This window comes from Lithobates pipiens, unplaced genomic scaffold (genome assembly GCF_037356315.1).
Source record: "Lithobates pipiens isolate NorthernLeopardFrog02 unplaced genomic scaffold, aLitPip1_a1.2 Scaffold_22, whole genome shotgun sequence".
Lineage (NCBI taxonomy): Eukaryota > Metazoa > Chordata > Amphibia > Anura > Ranidae > Lithobates > Lithobates pipiens.
In genome coordinates, this window is record NW_027507784.1 from 62,053,398 (window position 1) to 62,069,248 (window position 15,851).

Consider the following 15,851-nt stretch of genomic DNA (forward strand, 5'->3'; position numbering starts at 1 on the left):
CAACATACCTTTGTACCTTTACCTTATACTCACCAATATGGCGTAACCAATTAGCAACTTAGTATGCATGTACATCCGAAGCTGTGATCCACTCCAAATCACTACTAGCACACTGCCTGAAGCATTACACCCTGGCTATTCCTGTGACTATGCTTCTGTCTCTGATTCTGGCTTCCTGTCCTGCTCAAGTGCAGGTTTGGCTGTCTGGGGTACCAGCTATGTGCAACACTTAGTGTTCCTGCCTCAAGTCTGCTCTGATGCGTAAGTGGAGTTCCCCTTTGACCTGGGCCAGCTTTCTTAACCTTACTACTGTTTCTGATCCATTGGTTTGTCAGTGCCCTTGGGACCACATCTTCTGCTGCAAGTTCTACCATCACTATCTACAGGCACTCATGTTGCCCCTGTCCCTCGGTACCTTCTTTTCCACCTACAGTAAGGCCCAGGCTGGAGATATAAGAGAGGCTGACCTCATCATTTCAGTCTCAGATCAGGTATGTGACAAATACCTAGTAATTACATACTTCTCGACTCCGTACAAGAAGCATGACATTTCTGATAGCCTATCCAGACCAGAGCAAAAATCCAATCAATCATCTTATCAATCCATGTCCACATTTCAGGACTGCCCTAGAGTGATCACACTTCTATTGGCAATAGAGGGCCCAGACATATTGTTCAAAGGTTTGGACCGGGGGACACTAAACAATTTTACACCTACCAACAGTTTTTACTAAAGTACCACTTTAAACTCTCAACCGGGAAAGAGGGGCACCTTGCAGTACAAGTAATATCCCCTACCACACCCCATTGGTGGACCACAAAACACTGATATGCAAAAAAAGTTTGGTTAAACCCACAAGTGATTTTTTTCACTCTACTTTCCCTATATATTGGCATTTAAAAAATGTAATGTAATACTTTATAGGTAAGATTAAGTATTTAGTCTAGTAAAACAAGTTTGAAAGTTTTTTATGGAGGTGTATATATATATATCAAAGCAAAAAGAGGAACAACTAAAGAGGAAAGAGGAGGAGAAGGATTTGGTTCCCTGACACTCTCCCTGAATGAGGGACAGTTGGGAGCTATGCTAAAGACTATTGTCACTGGGATTGAAAGTGAGGGACAATGTTAAGTTGACACTGGAATAGGAATAGAAGAGAAATATACTTTCCAGCAGTAGTTCTCAACCTCAGTCCTCAAGTACCCCCAACGAGCCATGTTTTGGAAACTTCCCTTAGATAAAATAGCTCTTATCAATACCATGTCATTGATATTGATTTAAAGCAGTTGTACAAAGTAAAGCAATACCTGAAAACATGGCCCATTTGGGGGTACTTGAAGACTGCGGTTGAGAATCACTAGTTTACAGGACACTTAGGTGACTATCTAAGAAAATATTTTCCCCTCTTTGGAGAGAACTTCTTTAACTTCCTGATGTTTCTAAAGGACAGAAAGTGAAAAGAAATATTCCCAATGGGGCACTGATGGCCAAAAAAAGACAGGGATTGTAAATAATGTATTCAAAATACAAAAAGAAAACCACTTTAGATATACTTTAAAAGTATTGATTTTAGTTCTCTTGATGTTTTGTCCTGTTTTACAGAAAGGTATGTTAAAGAGCACCCTGTGAGGTATAATGGGCCTTTAAGTGAATTATTTTGCTTGAAAAGTACCCAAGAGCATTTTCCTTTAAAACCGCATGCTCGATTAATGGATGGAGACCTAGCCTACAAGGTCCTTTGTAGGTCATTCCTCCTATATATATACAAAAGATTTCTAAAATTCACAACTAAACTTCTAAGCCATAATGAAAATATTTAATTCCAATACAAGCTATTTAGTATGTAAGAGTAGCCTTAGATGAGACATCAAGATCTGAGATCGTAATACCTGCCACTCTATGCTGTCTTTAACAGCAGTCAGGGATGACCTACAGACTTCCATCTTTCTCCATGAACATAGGTTGCCGCAGGCCACACCGCGTCTCAGAGTATATCCGCAGATCAGCAAACCAGAAATACAGTTTGTTATCAGGATTTCTCCGAATGCTTGGGTTCCTGCTTATATAATTGGCCAACTTTCTATCACAGAACAATGCACAGAGCCAGAATTCAAATTGCATTCGCTGTATGAAATACGACATAACCTGCACTCCTTTAGATATATTTAACAGTGTTAAATTTTGAAGTTATTTACCAGTAAGGTTTACTGCAGCTCTAAAAGGACAAGACATACATTCCTCCTGTTTTAAAAGGGTGCCAGACCTGAATATGTAATACCACACTGGGACCGAGTTGGTGCTTATGTAGAACCTTTCACTTGGTTTTAATTTAAAAGATTGTATCTACTTTAATACCATTGCAATGCCAAAAAAAAAAAAAAAACACACACACTGTAGGTAGAAATATGCAATAAACCCTCCTATTCAGTAAGGTTCTTATTATTAATGGCTCAATTCATACGCCTTACACCAGGGTTGTCCACCCTTTTGACCTTCCCTGGCCACATTGGAAGAAGAGGAATTGTCTTGGGGCACACATAAAATACACCAACAATAAGGATAGCTGATGAACAGAAAAACTCGGGCAGATCACACATTAACGCTCACTGATATAGATAATGGATCTATCTGAGTAATAAAACTTTTTTGTAATATTTTATTGTAAAAGTAAAAGAGGGCAATATAAAACTAGAGTGATATTTGACACTGTTTTTGATAAGCTAAGGCATCAATATCTGGTTGGATGGATGGAGTACCAATTCTCAAGGTGCTCATCATCAGATATTTTGGTTCTAATTTTGCCCTTCGTGTGCTTCATCCTTGAAAATAGTAGCTCACAAATTTAGGTTCTCCTGAAAACTGATGACATGAATAAGGCATGATTGTGAAGAATGGGACATTTTTCTTTTCAAAGATAAAACTTATAAAAGTTCAGTAAAGAGACTCTGCCACATTTTTCTTTGGCCACATATGAATGTTCTTTAAAAAAAAACTACAAAAAAACCCAACATTTTTAATTATGTTTATGATTTCGTGTTGAGCAGCATTCATAGTCGTCTTGGGCCACAGGTTAGACACTCCTGCCTTACAGGCTGGGATAGTGATCCTTATGTTAAAAATATTAATTCAGTGCACTCTCCAATGCAAGAGCACAGCTATCACAGCTATCACTATAGGTAGGCCAGACTGCTACATTGAGTTACAATATCCCTAGTGGCCCTCTGGATAGCAGAAACGGGAGCTTACATCAGGCTCTGCTGGACCAATGCAAGTATACAAAAATGTAAAAATTCCCAGAGTTCCGCTTAAAGAATTCTAGTAAGGAAGAGACATGAAGGAGGTTAGAATTATAGAACAGAGGCAATAAATAGTACAGACTTCTACCTGAAAGTCGAGCCAAAAGAATAGGTCTAAGATACCAATTTTGTGTCAGAAACATCATAATCTGGGTCAAATTCAATGAGTCATCATTTTTTTAAAGTGGTAGGCTGTCTTAAAATAATGAGAAAAAACCCAAAATGCAAATCTTTACAAAATATCTTCCATCTGAGGATAACCGGAAACAAGCCAACACGATTATGGACTTTTTTGTTCCCTTGCTTAAACCAAATGGTTCCCTTCTAAAGAGCAGATAAAAAGTTTAGGCAATAAAAAAAAAAGCAACTCACCGGTTGTTTCCACTATGCCCTCCAGGATGACAACAATTTCAAACTGCTCCGTCTGCATGGATCGCTGGGAGAGGTCATAGAAGGGGCTCTTGGCATCAATCATGTGGCAGATTGTAAGAGGGGAGACCAGAAAAAGCTGATCGGCTCCTGTGCTGAATCCTACATCCAGTTCCAGCTGATCGAGAGGGAGGAACTCACCCTCGGGTGTCTGCCGAGACTAGACAAGCATGCAGAAGAAGAGAGAAAGACATTATCACTAGGATGGCAGCTTTCATGACAGGCTGACATTGCATTACATCACTGCAAACATCTGACATTTTCAATTACAGGAGACACGTTCCCTTTCTATATGTTGTATGGTATTATTCAAGGGCCTATGAACAATATAGATGGGGGGGGGGGGGGGGTGAAACCTACAGCCTGTAGTTATTGAAATCCTAGAATGCCTCATGAGCAAAATGTTTTAAAGCAAACCTTCCCAAGAGAAACATGGAGGCACTGGTTACTTCTTATTCTGCAAACGCTAGTTGACTTCTTTTTTTTTTAAGTTTCAGTCTTTGTAAATATGCAGATTTCCTTGAAAGAATACCTGGGAACCTTGCACCCTCCTCCCAGCAGTTTGATGATAGTGGCAGCCTATCAGTCTGATTCCCTCAGTGTCTGCTTAGGACAAGGGCCGGATCTAGGGGGGGTGCTGTGGTGGCTGCCCCTCGCCCAGATTTTAACTGTGCACTCCAGGTCTCAGAGTGAATTCACTGATCCATGAGCCAGTCTCACGGAGACAGTTAATGTAAGGTGGCAAAGTGATAGAGTCATTTGATGTAAAGGGGCACTCTATTGGGAACAGTTGATACAAGGGGGCACTGATGGGGTTATTTGATGCAAGGGGGCATTCTGATGGGCCAATTGATGTAAGGGGGCACTCTGATGAGTACAGTTGATGTAAGGAGGCATTCTGATGAGGAAATTGATGTAAGGGACACTTTGATGGGGACAGTTGATGTAAGGAGGCATTCTGATGGGAAATTGATGTAAGGGGCACTCTGATGGGGACAGTTGATGTAACGGGGCATTGTAATGGGGCATTTGATCTGAGGGGGCACTCTGATTGGGACAGTTGATGTAAGGGGGCATTCTGATGAGGACAGTTGATGTAAGGGGCACTCTAATGGGGACAGTTGATGTAAAGGGGCATTCTGATGGGGCAGCTGATGTCAGGGGGCACTCTGATGGGGACAGTTTATGTAAGGGGCACTCTGATGGGCCAATTGATGGTAAGGGGCACTCTGATTGGGCAATTGATGTGAGAGGGACCTCTGATGGGGACAGGTTATCTAAGGGGGCACTCTGATGTACTAATTAATGTGAGGGGGCACTCTGATGGGGCTAGTTGATGTAAGGGGGCACTCTGGGGAGAAATTGAAGTTAACGTAAGGGGAAATTCTGATGGGCCAATTGAAATGAGGGGGCACTCTGATGGGGATAGTTGATACAAGGGGAAATTCTGATGGGCCAATTGATGCAAGGGGGCACTCTGATGGGGACAATTGATGTAAGGGGGGCATGCTGATGGGGCCAGTTGATGTAAGGAGGCACTCTGTTGGGGACAGTTGATGTAAGGAGGCATTTTTATTGGCCAATTGATGTAAGGGGGAACTCTGATGGGGACAATTGATGTAAGGGGGCATGCCGATGGGGCCAGTTGATGTAAGGAGGCAGTCTGATGGGGACAGTTGATGTAAGGGGGCATTTTGATTGGCCAATTGATGTAAGGGGGCACTCTGATGGGGACAGTTGATGTAGAGGGGGGCACTCTGATGGGGAAAATTGATTTAAGGATGCACTCTGATGAGGATAACAGATGTAAAGAGGCACTCCAATGGGGACAATTGATTTAAGGGTGCACAATGATGGGGACCCTGATGTAAAAGGGGATTTTCAAAGGGACACCTGATATACTGTAAAAGGGCAAAAGTTCTGTTTATTCATCCTAATCTAATGACTGGCCAAGGAGGGTTAAAGTGTATATAAAACCTTTTTTCAAGTTTTTGATATAGTTGGGTAAGATTATATCCCCTGTCGAGGGAGATTCATCCCATCTCTTCGTCTTAATGACCTTTGTCTCTAGGACTGAAAGTAGAGAAATCAAAAATGTAGATGTACTTTAATCCATTGGCGCTGGTCATATGCAAATATGTGACCTCTCGGTGGGTGGGCCTTACATATTTGCGTGAATTGGTGGGATACAGCTGTTTCGAGAGTGCGTGCCCTGTGTGCTCCCAGCACAGTAACCAGCAGCTAACGGACAGCTCACGATCGCTGCTTGCAATCGGGAGCTTTCTGATCATACACGCTGCCCACCTCTCCAGCAGGCACAGGGAGGCACAGGCTCCAAGGGGTTAAAGAAGTATTAAACCCAAAAGCAAACATTTACAATATTGTAGCTTACCAATTCGTGAGGGCTGCATTTGTTTTCTTTTTACCTAGCAATCTGGCCAGAACTTTGTTGTTTTTCAAAAGCACACAATCTCTTGCAGATAGAGGGATAAGACAAACTTTTTATCATTGATAGGGGCACTTACATTAAACAGCTTTTATTTATTTATGTAAAACTATCCCAAAAGTGGAGTTTGGCTTCAATTTGTGTATCTAAATCTGCTAGCACATCTAACAATCCCTCCTCCCAGACTGACATGTTGCTGACCAAACGTGACCCCATTCCCCTTCATTCAGAGTGGGGGCACTCTAATACAGGAGGTGTGTTACTGGCCAGATCACAAGGTGAAAACAGAGGGAAAAAGACTAAGACAAAAAAGAAAAATAATGCAGCCACCATATCTGATGATTGGCAAGCTGCAATATATTAAATTTTTGGGTTTATTACCTCTTTAAGGGGTTTGTTTATAGATGTTTTCACCCAAGATTCACAATGTTTTCACCCAAGATTAATGTTTTTATAATAGGATTTATTTGGAAGAATGTATGAATCCTGTGTGAAAGTTGTGTGAAAACATGTATAAGTAGACCATGTGTTAGATTAGACATTCAACCAGGGAACTATGGAAACCTAGGGTCCCTCAGAGATTCGCTAGGGGTCCCTTGAGCTGTGGCTGACTGACCTCCCATCTAATGGGGCCTGCATGGTTCAGGGTCAAGACTACTACTAGCACAATGTCACCAATAAAATAAACATTCTAGCCACCACTGTAATGGCGGCATTCTACTCACTGACTATTGTGTAAGTTGCATTTTTCCCAATAACACTTAATTAATTAATTTTAGCAGGGGCTGCTTGAGACCTGGAAATGATGGGGTTCTTTTGGGGTTAGAAGGTTGAGAAAGGCTGTGCTATGCTTTAATGTAGGGCAGTCATTCTCAACCAGGGTTCCTCCAGAAGTTGTTAAGTATTCCTTGAGCTGGGGTTGACTGTCCTCCCATTTGATTGTATCTGCATAGTTCTTGTTCCAACACCACCTGAAAAAGCCAAAAGCATGACACCAATTTATCTTTTCTAGATGTCTGTAATGGTGGTATTCTGAACACCACTGTAGGGGATGCATTCTCTCTACTGGCTTCCAATGGTAGGGGCATTTTTCCCATAGATCCCCAATGAATCTGTTTTGGTAAGTGTTCCTTGAGACCTGACATTTATTTTAGGGATTCCTCTGGGGTACAAAGTTTGAGAAAGCTGGTGTAAGACATACTTTTTTTTTAACTTAGGGGAGCTGCAAATTTTTACTTGTTCCCGTCATCCAGACCTCCTGTACTGAAAACAAATAAATCACCAAAAACAATTGATTTACTGTATATGTAGGCTGCTCAGATCACAGCAGTGCATGGTAACATGTGGCAAAAACATCCTGTGTGTTTTTTTTACATGTATTTTCTGATGTAATGCGGGTTAAAAGAGTCCGCAGGATTAACAATAACACTTGATACTTTTACTAGCATTTTTACTGCATGATGTCATCTTTTCAAAAAAATTATAGTAATTTTAACCTTTCATAAAAGCAGAAGGTTTTTAAGATTAATACCTTACAAATGCACATCGACATAGTGTTATCGCATAGAAGGAGATGTGAGAATGTATTTAATTGTATGTGTTACTCTGTGCAAAAAGAACTATTTTTTTTTTTTTTTTTAAATAGTCGTTTTGAAAAAAAAAAAAAAGAAGGATGAAGAATAATATATAAAAAATTACATTCACAAGAAAAAATTACTAAATGCATAAATCAAATGGCAGTGAGCGCAAGTGGAGCGGGACTAGCATTACAGGGAAACTCCAGTCAACAAGTACAATTTTCCAGTAAACTGCTAATGTAATCCAAGAAATACAATCTCTATGGTAACATGAGGAACCCCTCTCCTTGTAGTTTTTATATACATTTTTTATGATCTCTTATAACCAGATTGAGTAGGGCTGTAGTAGTGCCCTTTCATAGGAATGCAGCCTTTTGCCATTGTTTATATGCTACTCTACCTTCCTCTCTGAGCACTACCGCTGCCTGCAAAGAGTTACCTCTAGAGAATGCAATAGAGAATAATCAGATGTAATTTAACTACACAATAGCTATTTCATGATATCAATTTTTTTAAATGATAAAGACAATATAAACATGTATTGTGCATGACATGCGGTGGTCAAGAGGCATCTATAACTAGAATAGGTATGCCTATTAACATGTATGCAACCCTTTATGTTTTTCAGTTGTGGCATGAATTGTCCATCTGCCATGTTAACCCTTTCTATCCAATGGTTGCTTGGTTGATAAAATATAATGAAAGCCAAAATGGTTCTATTCATTTTGTATTGGATTGGGAAAAGGGAAACCTTGACAGTTATTTTTTTTTTTCTAGCTGTGTCCCATTAAGGATTTACCTTTACTTCCTGTACTGTAGAGTGAATAAATTGAGACATAACTTGATCATCATGGCACCACATCTATGATATATAATTGAAAAAAAGGGAGAAAAATAGGACTTTACTGGTTGCCAATCATAACCCCAATGGTTATGGTTGGTTATGATTGGCAACCAGTAAAGTCCTATTTTTCTCCCCTTTTTTCTTGTACTGTAGACACAACAGAAAGTGAATATCTCTACAAGAAGAGGAAAGAGCCTTCTTGAACAGCAGTCACTGCAACAAGTATTCCCACCGGATTATTTCTCTTCTATTGTTGTATAGATGACAACTCAAAATCTTTGGTTATCCCCTTACTTTCAGTCCCAGTGACAATGGTCACCACAACAAATTGAGAGAGTGAATTTCCCTAACATGGACTCTTAACAGGAATAATAACCTAACAAAGGTTGTAACCACTCACCACTCACCCAAACCTAAAATAAACCTTTTGGCTTTAAATACACTTTAAAGATACAAACTTGGTGACTTTGACCCTGAGAATGTCTTCATTAGGTGACTATTCTGCATACATCTCCAGATTAGTAGGGAACCTGTACCAGGATGACGACCCCCTCAAGCCTGCATCTTTAAAAACCATATTCTGCATGCATCTCCAGATTAGTAGGGAACCTGTACCAGGATGACGATCCCCAAGCCTGCATCTTTAAAAACAAAGTCAGCAATGGCAACCAACAATACATACCAGAACCCAACTGTCTTGTCATCAGCAGCAGCTTTAAAGAGGCACTGTCACCTTTTCCATTCAAGGGTCCCCCAGATCCCTGATAATCACCTTTTCAGAGATCCTTCACTGTTCCTGTCTTCCTCCATCACACCTGACACCAACATATCTAAGAGGAGATTTAATAAAACTGGTGCACACAGAATCTGGTGAAGTTCTACATAGCAACCAATCAGCTTCTAACTTCAGCTTGTTCAATTAAGCTTTGACAATAAAACTTAAAAGCTGATTGGGTTCTATGTACAGCTGCACCAGATTCTGTGTGCACCAGCATTAGTAAATCTCCCCCCTAGTGTCTGGTGGTATTTTGACTTAGAAGGCATAGTGAAGTCATGTCCTGCATCATATGACAGAGCTGGATCTAGCAATTGGCCTCTAGGTCAGAGCACAGCATCATGGGAAGAGATTGCATGCTCCCACATACCTGGAATCACTTGATATTTTGCAGAGGCTATGGCAGAGAAAGTTGAGGCAAGAAACTGATGGGTATCAGTCAATTGTAGCGGGGCATTAGCTTTAGTCTTTTTGCTGCTTGGCAACTGTAGTGAGTGGAGCAGTGATTGATTGTGTTGGTCTGTTCAGGGTTTCTGGAGCTAAGGGTTGGATTCCTCCCATCTACCTCGAAAAAGACGTTTACAGAGTATAAGTCCAGGAGCTTCAACTGATCAGTGTGAATATTTATTATGCCCTAGCCAATCCTTGGAAGGAGGCATCCAGAAGGTGGCCTGGGGGGGAGGGGGTAATACATGTTTAGGAAACCTTGCCAGAATGTTCTTTTCCATCCAAGGAGGGTTCTTTGCAGCTGCTCTACTGAGGGCCTGGAGAAGATTGGCAGTGGATGTTTTGGATGTTTGTGAGAGGACGCTGTACTGCAGTCCTTGCTTGGAGAAGGATCTTCTAATTTCCCTCCCTGAGGATCTACCTATGTATGCCCGGTGGCAGACAGCTCATGGGACACTGAGTAAAGACCTTGCTGTAGACTGCTAGTTGCACAAGTGTCAAAAGTGAACTAAGTTCCAGAAATAGCTTTATGTGAACCACTGTTGTAGGGTCCTAGCTATATGGGCCATTACCTGTTACATCCAGGAAAAGCTGCTATTAGATTGATTAGTGAGAATTTTGTCCCCCCTATATTGCTATTAATCCTTTTGGAGTATCCTGTGACCCTAACCCCTCTCCTGTTAAAGTTCTTAAGCGGTAATTACTAAAAAGACATCCCCTAGACTGAGCCTGTGTTAGAGTCCAGATGTGGAGCCCGACTTGTAGGAGGAGACCTCTCTTACAGCGCTGGTTCAGGAGCCGCTGGAATGGGAACAGCGGTCTCGAGAGCACAGTGGGTAGGAGGGCCTGCTGGATAGAGCCGCTGGAGCTGGTAGAAGAGCGGAGATCCCTCTGAAGGCTGAGTGGACTGCGGGTTGCTGGAAGCTGAGAAATGCAGGCAGTAGCTTCAGAGACCGAAGGTTGGAACTGGCAGCAGGCTGGAGAAGAGTCAGACGGTCCGGGTCAGAAGGTAAGCAGACTGATGGTAACGGAAGGCAGAAGAGGTGTCGGTAAGCAGGCAGAGGTCGGCAACGGAATCACAAGCAGAAGAGGTTTCGAGGTCAGGCAGGCCGGGTCGGGATTGGAGAAGGCAGAGAAGTCAAGCAAGCCGGGTCGATAACGGTAGCAGGTAATCAGGTTCAGGATCAGGTATTCAAAGGTAACCGGGTTCAGGATCAGATATTCAGACACACGGAAGCTGAGACGAAACAGCGCCGCACCGGCGCACTTGAGAGTCCTTTAAACGCTCAGTGGCGGGAAGGAGCGCACGCACGCCACGCACGACCACGTGGACGAGCGCGCGTACGAACGCCACTCGCGAACGTGCACACTAACGCGTAAACGAACGCGCACGCGAACGCGTACGCGAACGCGCAGAAGACACACGCCAACGCCTGTGTGCACGCAGCTGTACCTGTCTATTGCTGGTAAGTTCCTGACATTGCCCCCTCCCAAGGGGCAGCCTCCGGATGCCCAACAGGTTCCTCTTTTCTGGATGGGCAGACAAGTATGCGTGAATTAACCGCCTGGCATGGATATTGCTGTTTGGTTCCCAGGAATTGTTCTCTGGCCCAAATCCCTTCCATTTGATCAGAAATTGGATGCGTCCCTGTCTTCTTCTGCAATCGAGGATGGCCTCCACCTCGTACTCCTCGTTTCCATCCACTAAGATGGGTTCTGGAGGTCTAGTTCCTCTATCAGGAAAGGGATCAGGGGTGGCAGGTCTCAGCAGTGACACATGGAACACAGGATGAATCCTAAGCGACTCAGGCAGGGTTAGCTCGTAGGAAACTTCATTAATTTTCCTCTTAACCGGAAATGGTCCCATAAATTTAGGTGCAAGTTTCCTGGAGGGACAAGCCATTTTAATGTTATTGGTAGAAAGCCATACCTGGTCGCCAGGTTGTAGGATCAGTTCCCCTCTTCTTCTCCGGTCAAAGGCTCTCTTACTGTCTGCCTGGGCCTTGGCCACTGCTTCCTGCAACACCCGGTTATTGTGGCTGAGGAAATCCACTGTCTTCTGGACCGCTGGAACTGAGGTTTCTGGAAGAAAATCAGGCAAAAAGGTTAAATGAAAGCCATAATTGGCGAAAAAAGGGGACTGACCGGTGGCCGAATGACAAGCATTATTGTAGGCAAATTCTGCCAAAGGCAGCAGGGACACCCAATCATTCTGTACGAATGATGTGAAGCACCTAATGTACTGCTCAAGAGTCTGGTTGGTCCTTTCTGTCTGCCCATTAGTTTGGGGATGATAGGCCGAGGACAGTGCCAGCTCAATTTTCAGGATCTCGCACAGGGCCCTCCAGAAGCGTGAGGTGAACTGCACTCCTCTGTCGGAGACTATATTCGCTGGAATCCCGTGTAGCCTCACAATCTCCTTAATGAACACGTGGGCAGTCTCCACGGCAGATGGGGTGCCTTTTAAGGGTGAGAAGTGGGCCATTTTGGATAGCCGGTCTACAACCACAAAAATAGTTGAACATCCCTCAGAACATGGAAGCTCGACAATAAAGTCCATACTAATCATTCTCCAGGGTCTGTCGGGTACAGGTAGGGGTTTCAGCAGTCCCCAAGCCCGGTTCCTGGGTGTCTTGTTCTGGATACAGACGGGGCAAGAGCTGATGTACTTTTCGCAAAAGTCCTTCAAATTGGGCCACCAGAACGTGCGTTGTACCAGATCAAGGGTCTTACGGACCCCAAAGTGGCCTGCCAGTGGGTGGTCATGAAGAAGGGACAGCACCTTAACTCGGACATTCTTGGGGACAAAAATTTGACTTCCCCTCCAGAACAAGCCATCTCTGGACATTAAGGTGATTCCGGGGGGTCTTGAGGAGTCAGAGGATGCTTTTCTGATCAGAGAGAGGAGGTCAGGCTGTAAAAGTAAAAAATTCCCGGCAGGTAAAATGGTGTCAGGAACAGATGAGTCCTTAGGATTGTCATACATCCGTGACAGCGCATCCGGTTTCACGTTTTTCGATCCGGGTCGGTACGTGATGTGAAAGGAGAAACGTGAAAAGAACAGGGCCCAGCGGGCTTGTCGGGGTCTCAGTCGCTTGGCAGACCGTAGATATTCTAGGTTCTTGTGGTCTGTGTATATTAGTACCGGGTGAGCAGCGCCCTCCAATAGGTATCTCCACTCCTCCAAGGCGGCCTTAATGGCGAGCAACTCTCGGTCGCCTACGTCGTAATTCTTCTCCGCGGAAGAGAGTTTCCTGGAGAAGAACCCCACGGGATGCATTAGGTCCTTGTTGCCTTGACGTTGGGAGATGACCGCTCCTACGGCCACTTCAGAGGCGTCTACCTCGAGGATGAAGGGTAGAGACGGGTCCGGATGGCTGAGAATTGGGGCGGACGTGAAGAGTTTTTTAAGTCTTTCGAAAGCACTCTGGGCCTCCTGAGTCCAGCAGAAGCGGAAGTTTTGTCTGGTCAGTTGCGTGATGGGCGCAATTATAGCTGAAAAGTCTCTTATGAACTTTCTATAAAAGTTCGCAAAACCGATGAAGCGTTGTACACCCTTCTTATCCAGAGGCGCTGGCCAATCTAGTACAGCAGACACCTTTTGGGGATCCATCCTGATACCCGTTGGAGAGATTACTAGTCCCAGGAATCGGATGCTCTGTAACTCAAATTCGCATTTCTCAGCCTTTGCGTAGAGTCGGTGCTGGCGAAGGCGGTCTAGGACTTTACGGACGTGTTCTCGATGCTGATCAAGAGAGTTGGAAAATATTAAAATGTAGTCCAGGTAGACAATCACGAACACGTCGAGGAAATCCTTAAACACGTCATTGATTAGGTGTTGAAATGTGGCCGGGGCGTTGCAGAGCCCAAAGGGCATCACTAAATATTCATAATGACCGAATCGGGTCCGGAAGGCTGTTTTCCATTCATGCCCGGCCTGGATGCGAACTAGGTTATACGCCCCCCTTAGATCCAACTTGGTGAATATTTTAGCGGATCTCAGTCTCTGAAAGAGTTCGGGTATCAAGGGTAAGGGGTAGCGGTTCTTAACCGTAATCTTGTTTAAGTCTCTATAGTCCACACATGGACGGAGGGACTGATCTTTTTTAGTGACAAAAAAGATTCCAGCTCCTGCTGGGGAAGTTGAAGGACGGATGAACCCCTTCTCTAGGTTCTCGTCCAAGTAGGTCTTCAGTGCCCCCTGCTCCTTTTCTGATAAAGGGAATATGCGTCCGAAAGGAATCTCGGCCCCAGGGAGTAGTTCGATCGGACAATCATAGGGACGATGAGGAGGCAGAGTGTCTGCTCCCTTTTTACTGAACACATCAATAAAGTCATGATAGTGCTTGGGCACAGTCTGCAGTAGGTCTTGATCAGAGTCTACACATAAAAGGGTGGCGGAAGGCTTGGTGGAATCTGTTAGGCAGTGTTTCAAGCAATAGGAAGATGGGAATGTGACTTCTCTGGTAACCCAATTGATGTAGGGGTTGTGGGCCTGGAGCCAGGGTATGCCCAGAATGATTGGGAACATTGGAGAGGAGATGACATCCAACGTCAGGAATTCCTTGTGTTGAGAGGAGATAATGACAGGTAGAGGGAGAGTCTCTTGAGTTACCTTTCCAGAACTGATGCTAGACCCATCGGCCAGAAAAACTGAGAGTTCATGAGCCTTGCCTCGTAACGGGATGCCCTGTCGGCCTGCAAAGGTGGAGTCTATGAAGCAGCGGCATGCCCCGGAGTCAATGATAGCGTTGACTGTCACCGTCCTTCCTTGGAGCTGTAGTGAGAGAGGAACAGCAAGGTGGGTTGAATTGGCAGTCAATGCAGAGAGACTGGTAGAAGCAGAAGGTAGACACTTACTTGTCTTGACAGGGCAATTAGAGACATAGTGACCCAAACCACCGCAGTAGAGGCAGAGATTCTGCTGCCGGCGACGTGCACGCTCTTCTGGAAGCAAAGCGGGGCGCAGTAGTCCTAATTGCATGGGCTCGGAGGTGTCAGGAGCCGTGTAGGGCGGAATAGGGCTGGACGGAGATACATAGCGAGAAGCAGGCATTGGGGCTCTCGCTGTCATCCAGACTGGACGGACTTGCTGAGCGGAGCGCTCTGATCTTCGCTCCCTGAGACGGCGATCAATCTGGATTGCCAAGGAGATCAGGGCCTCCAGGGTTTCTGGTATACCGACTCGAGCCAGTTCGTCCTTAAGTCCTTCAGATAACCCCATGCGAAATTGATGCCTTAAAGCCGCATCATTCCATTCCGTGTCTGCGCTCCAGCGTCGAAAGTCCGAGACATAATCCTCAGCCGGTCTGCGGCCCTGCTGGAGCGCAACCAGAGCAGATTCAGCCGTGGCAGTCTTTTGGGGGTCCTCGTAAAGCTGAGCCATGGCCTCAAAGAAGGATTGCAGAGAGAAGGTTGCGAGTGAATCTCCTTCAAGTAAACGGTGGGCCCAGGTCTGCGGTTCTCCTTGTAGGAGGGAGATTACAAATCCTACCTTCGTGGCTTCCAGGGAGAAAGTCCGTGGTTGTAGGGCAAAATAGAGTTGACAAGCGCTCCGAAAAGCCCGAAATTTGGTTCGATCCCCAGAAAACCTTTCCGGAATGGGTACCCTTGGTTCAGGTGGAAGCATGACAACGGATGGTGAGGCGACGGGCTGTGCCGATAAGGAGGCAGGAGCAGAGGCCATGTGACCAGTATCTGTAAGGTCCTGGACCTGTCCTTCAAGCCTGGCGTAGCTATCTTGAAGCGATTTTACCGCTTGGGTAAGGGCCGACAGGTGCGTGCAGATCTCCTTCATGGGAGAGGTCTCTCCTGCGGGCTCAGTCATGGCTGTTTCGTACTGTTAGAGTCCAGATGTGGAGCCCGACTTGTAGGAGGAGACCTCTCTTACAGCGCTGGTTCAGGAGCCGCTGGAATGGGAACAGCGGTCTCGAGAACACAGTGGGTAGGAGGGCCTGCTGGATAGAGCCGCTGGAGCTGGTAGAAGAGCGGAGATCCCTCTGAAGGCTGAGTGGACTGCGGGTTGCTGGAAGCTGA

The 15,851-nt window shown here is 44.8% G+C and overlaps 1 protein-coding gene across 1 annotated transcript in view; it reads right to left on the bottom strand.

Moving 5' to 3' along the window:
* The window catches only part of KCNJ3 (potassium inwardly rectifying channel subfamily J member 3), a 422,894-nt gene that overhangs the window by 323,309 nt on the left and 83,734 nt on the right, over positions 1-15,851 (bottom strand). Inside the window, exon 2 of the mRNA XM_077447665.1 lies at positions 3,670-3,886. Within this exon, the coding sequence (XP_077303791.1) occupies positions 3,670-3,886 (217 nt within the window). The remainder of the gene's footprint in view (positions 1-3,669; positions 3,887-15,851) is intronic.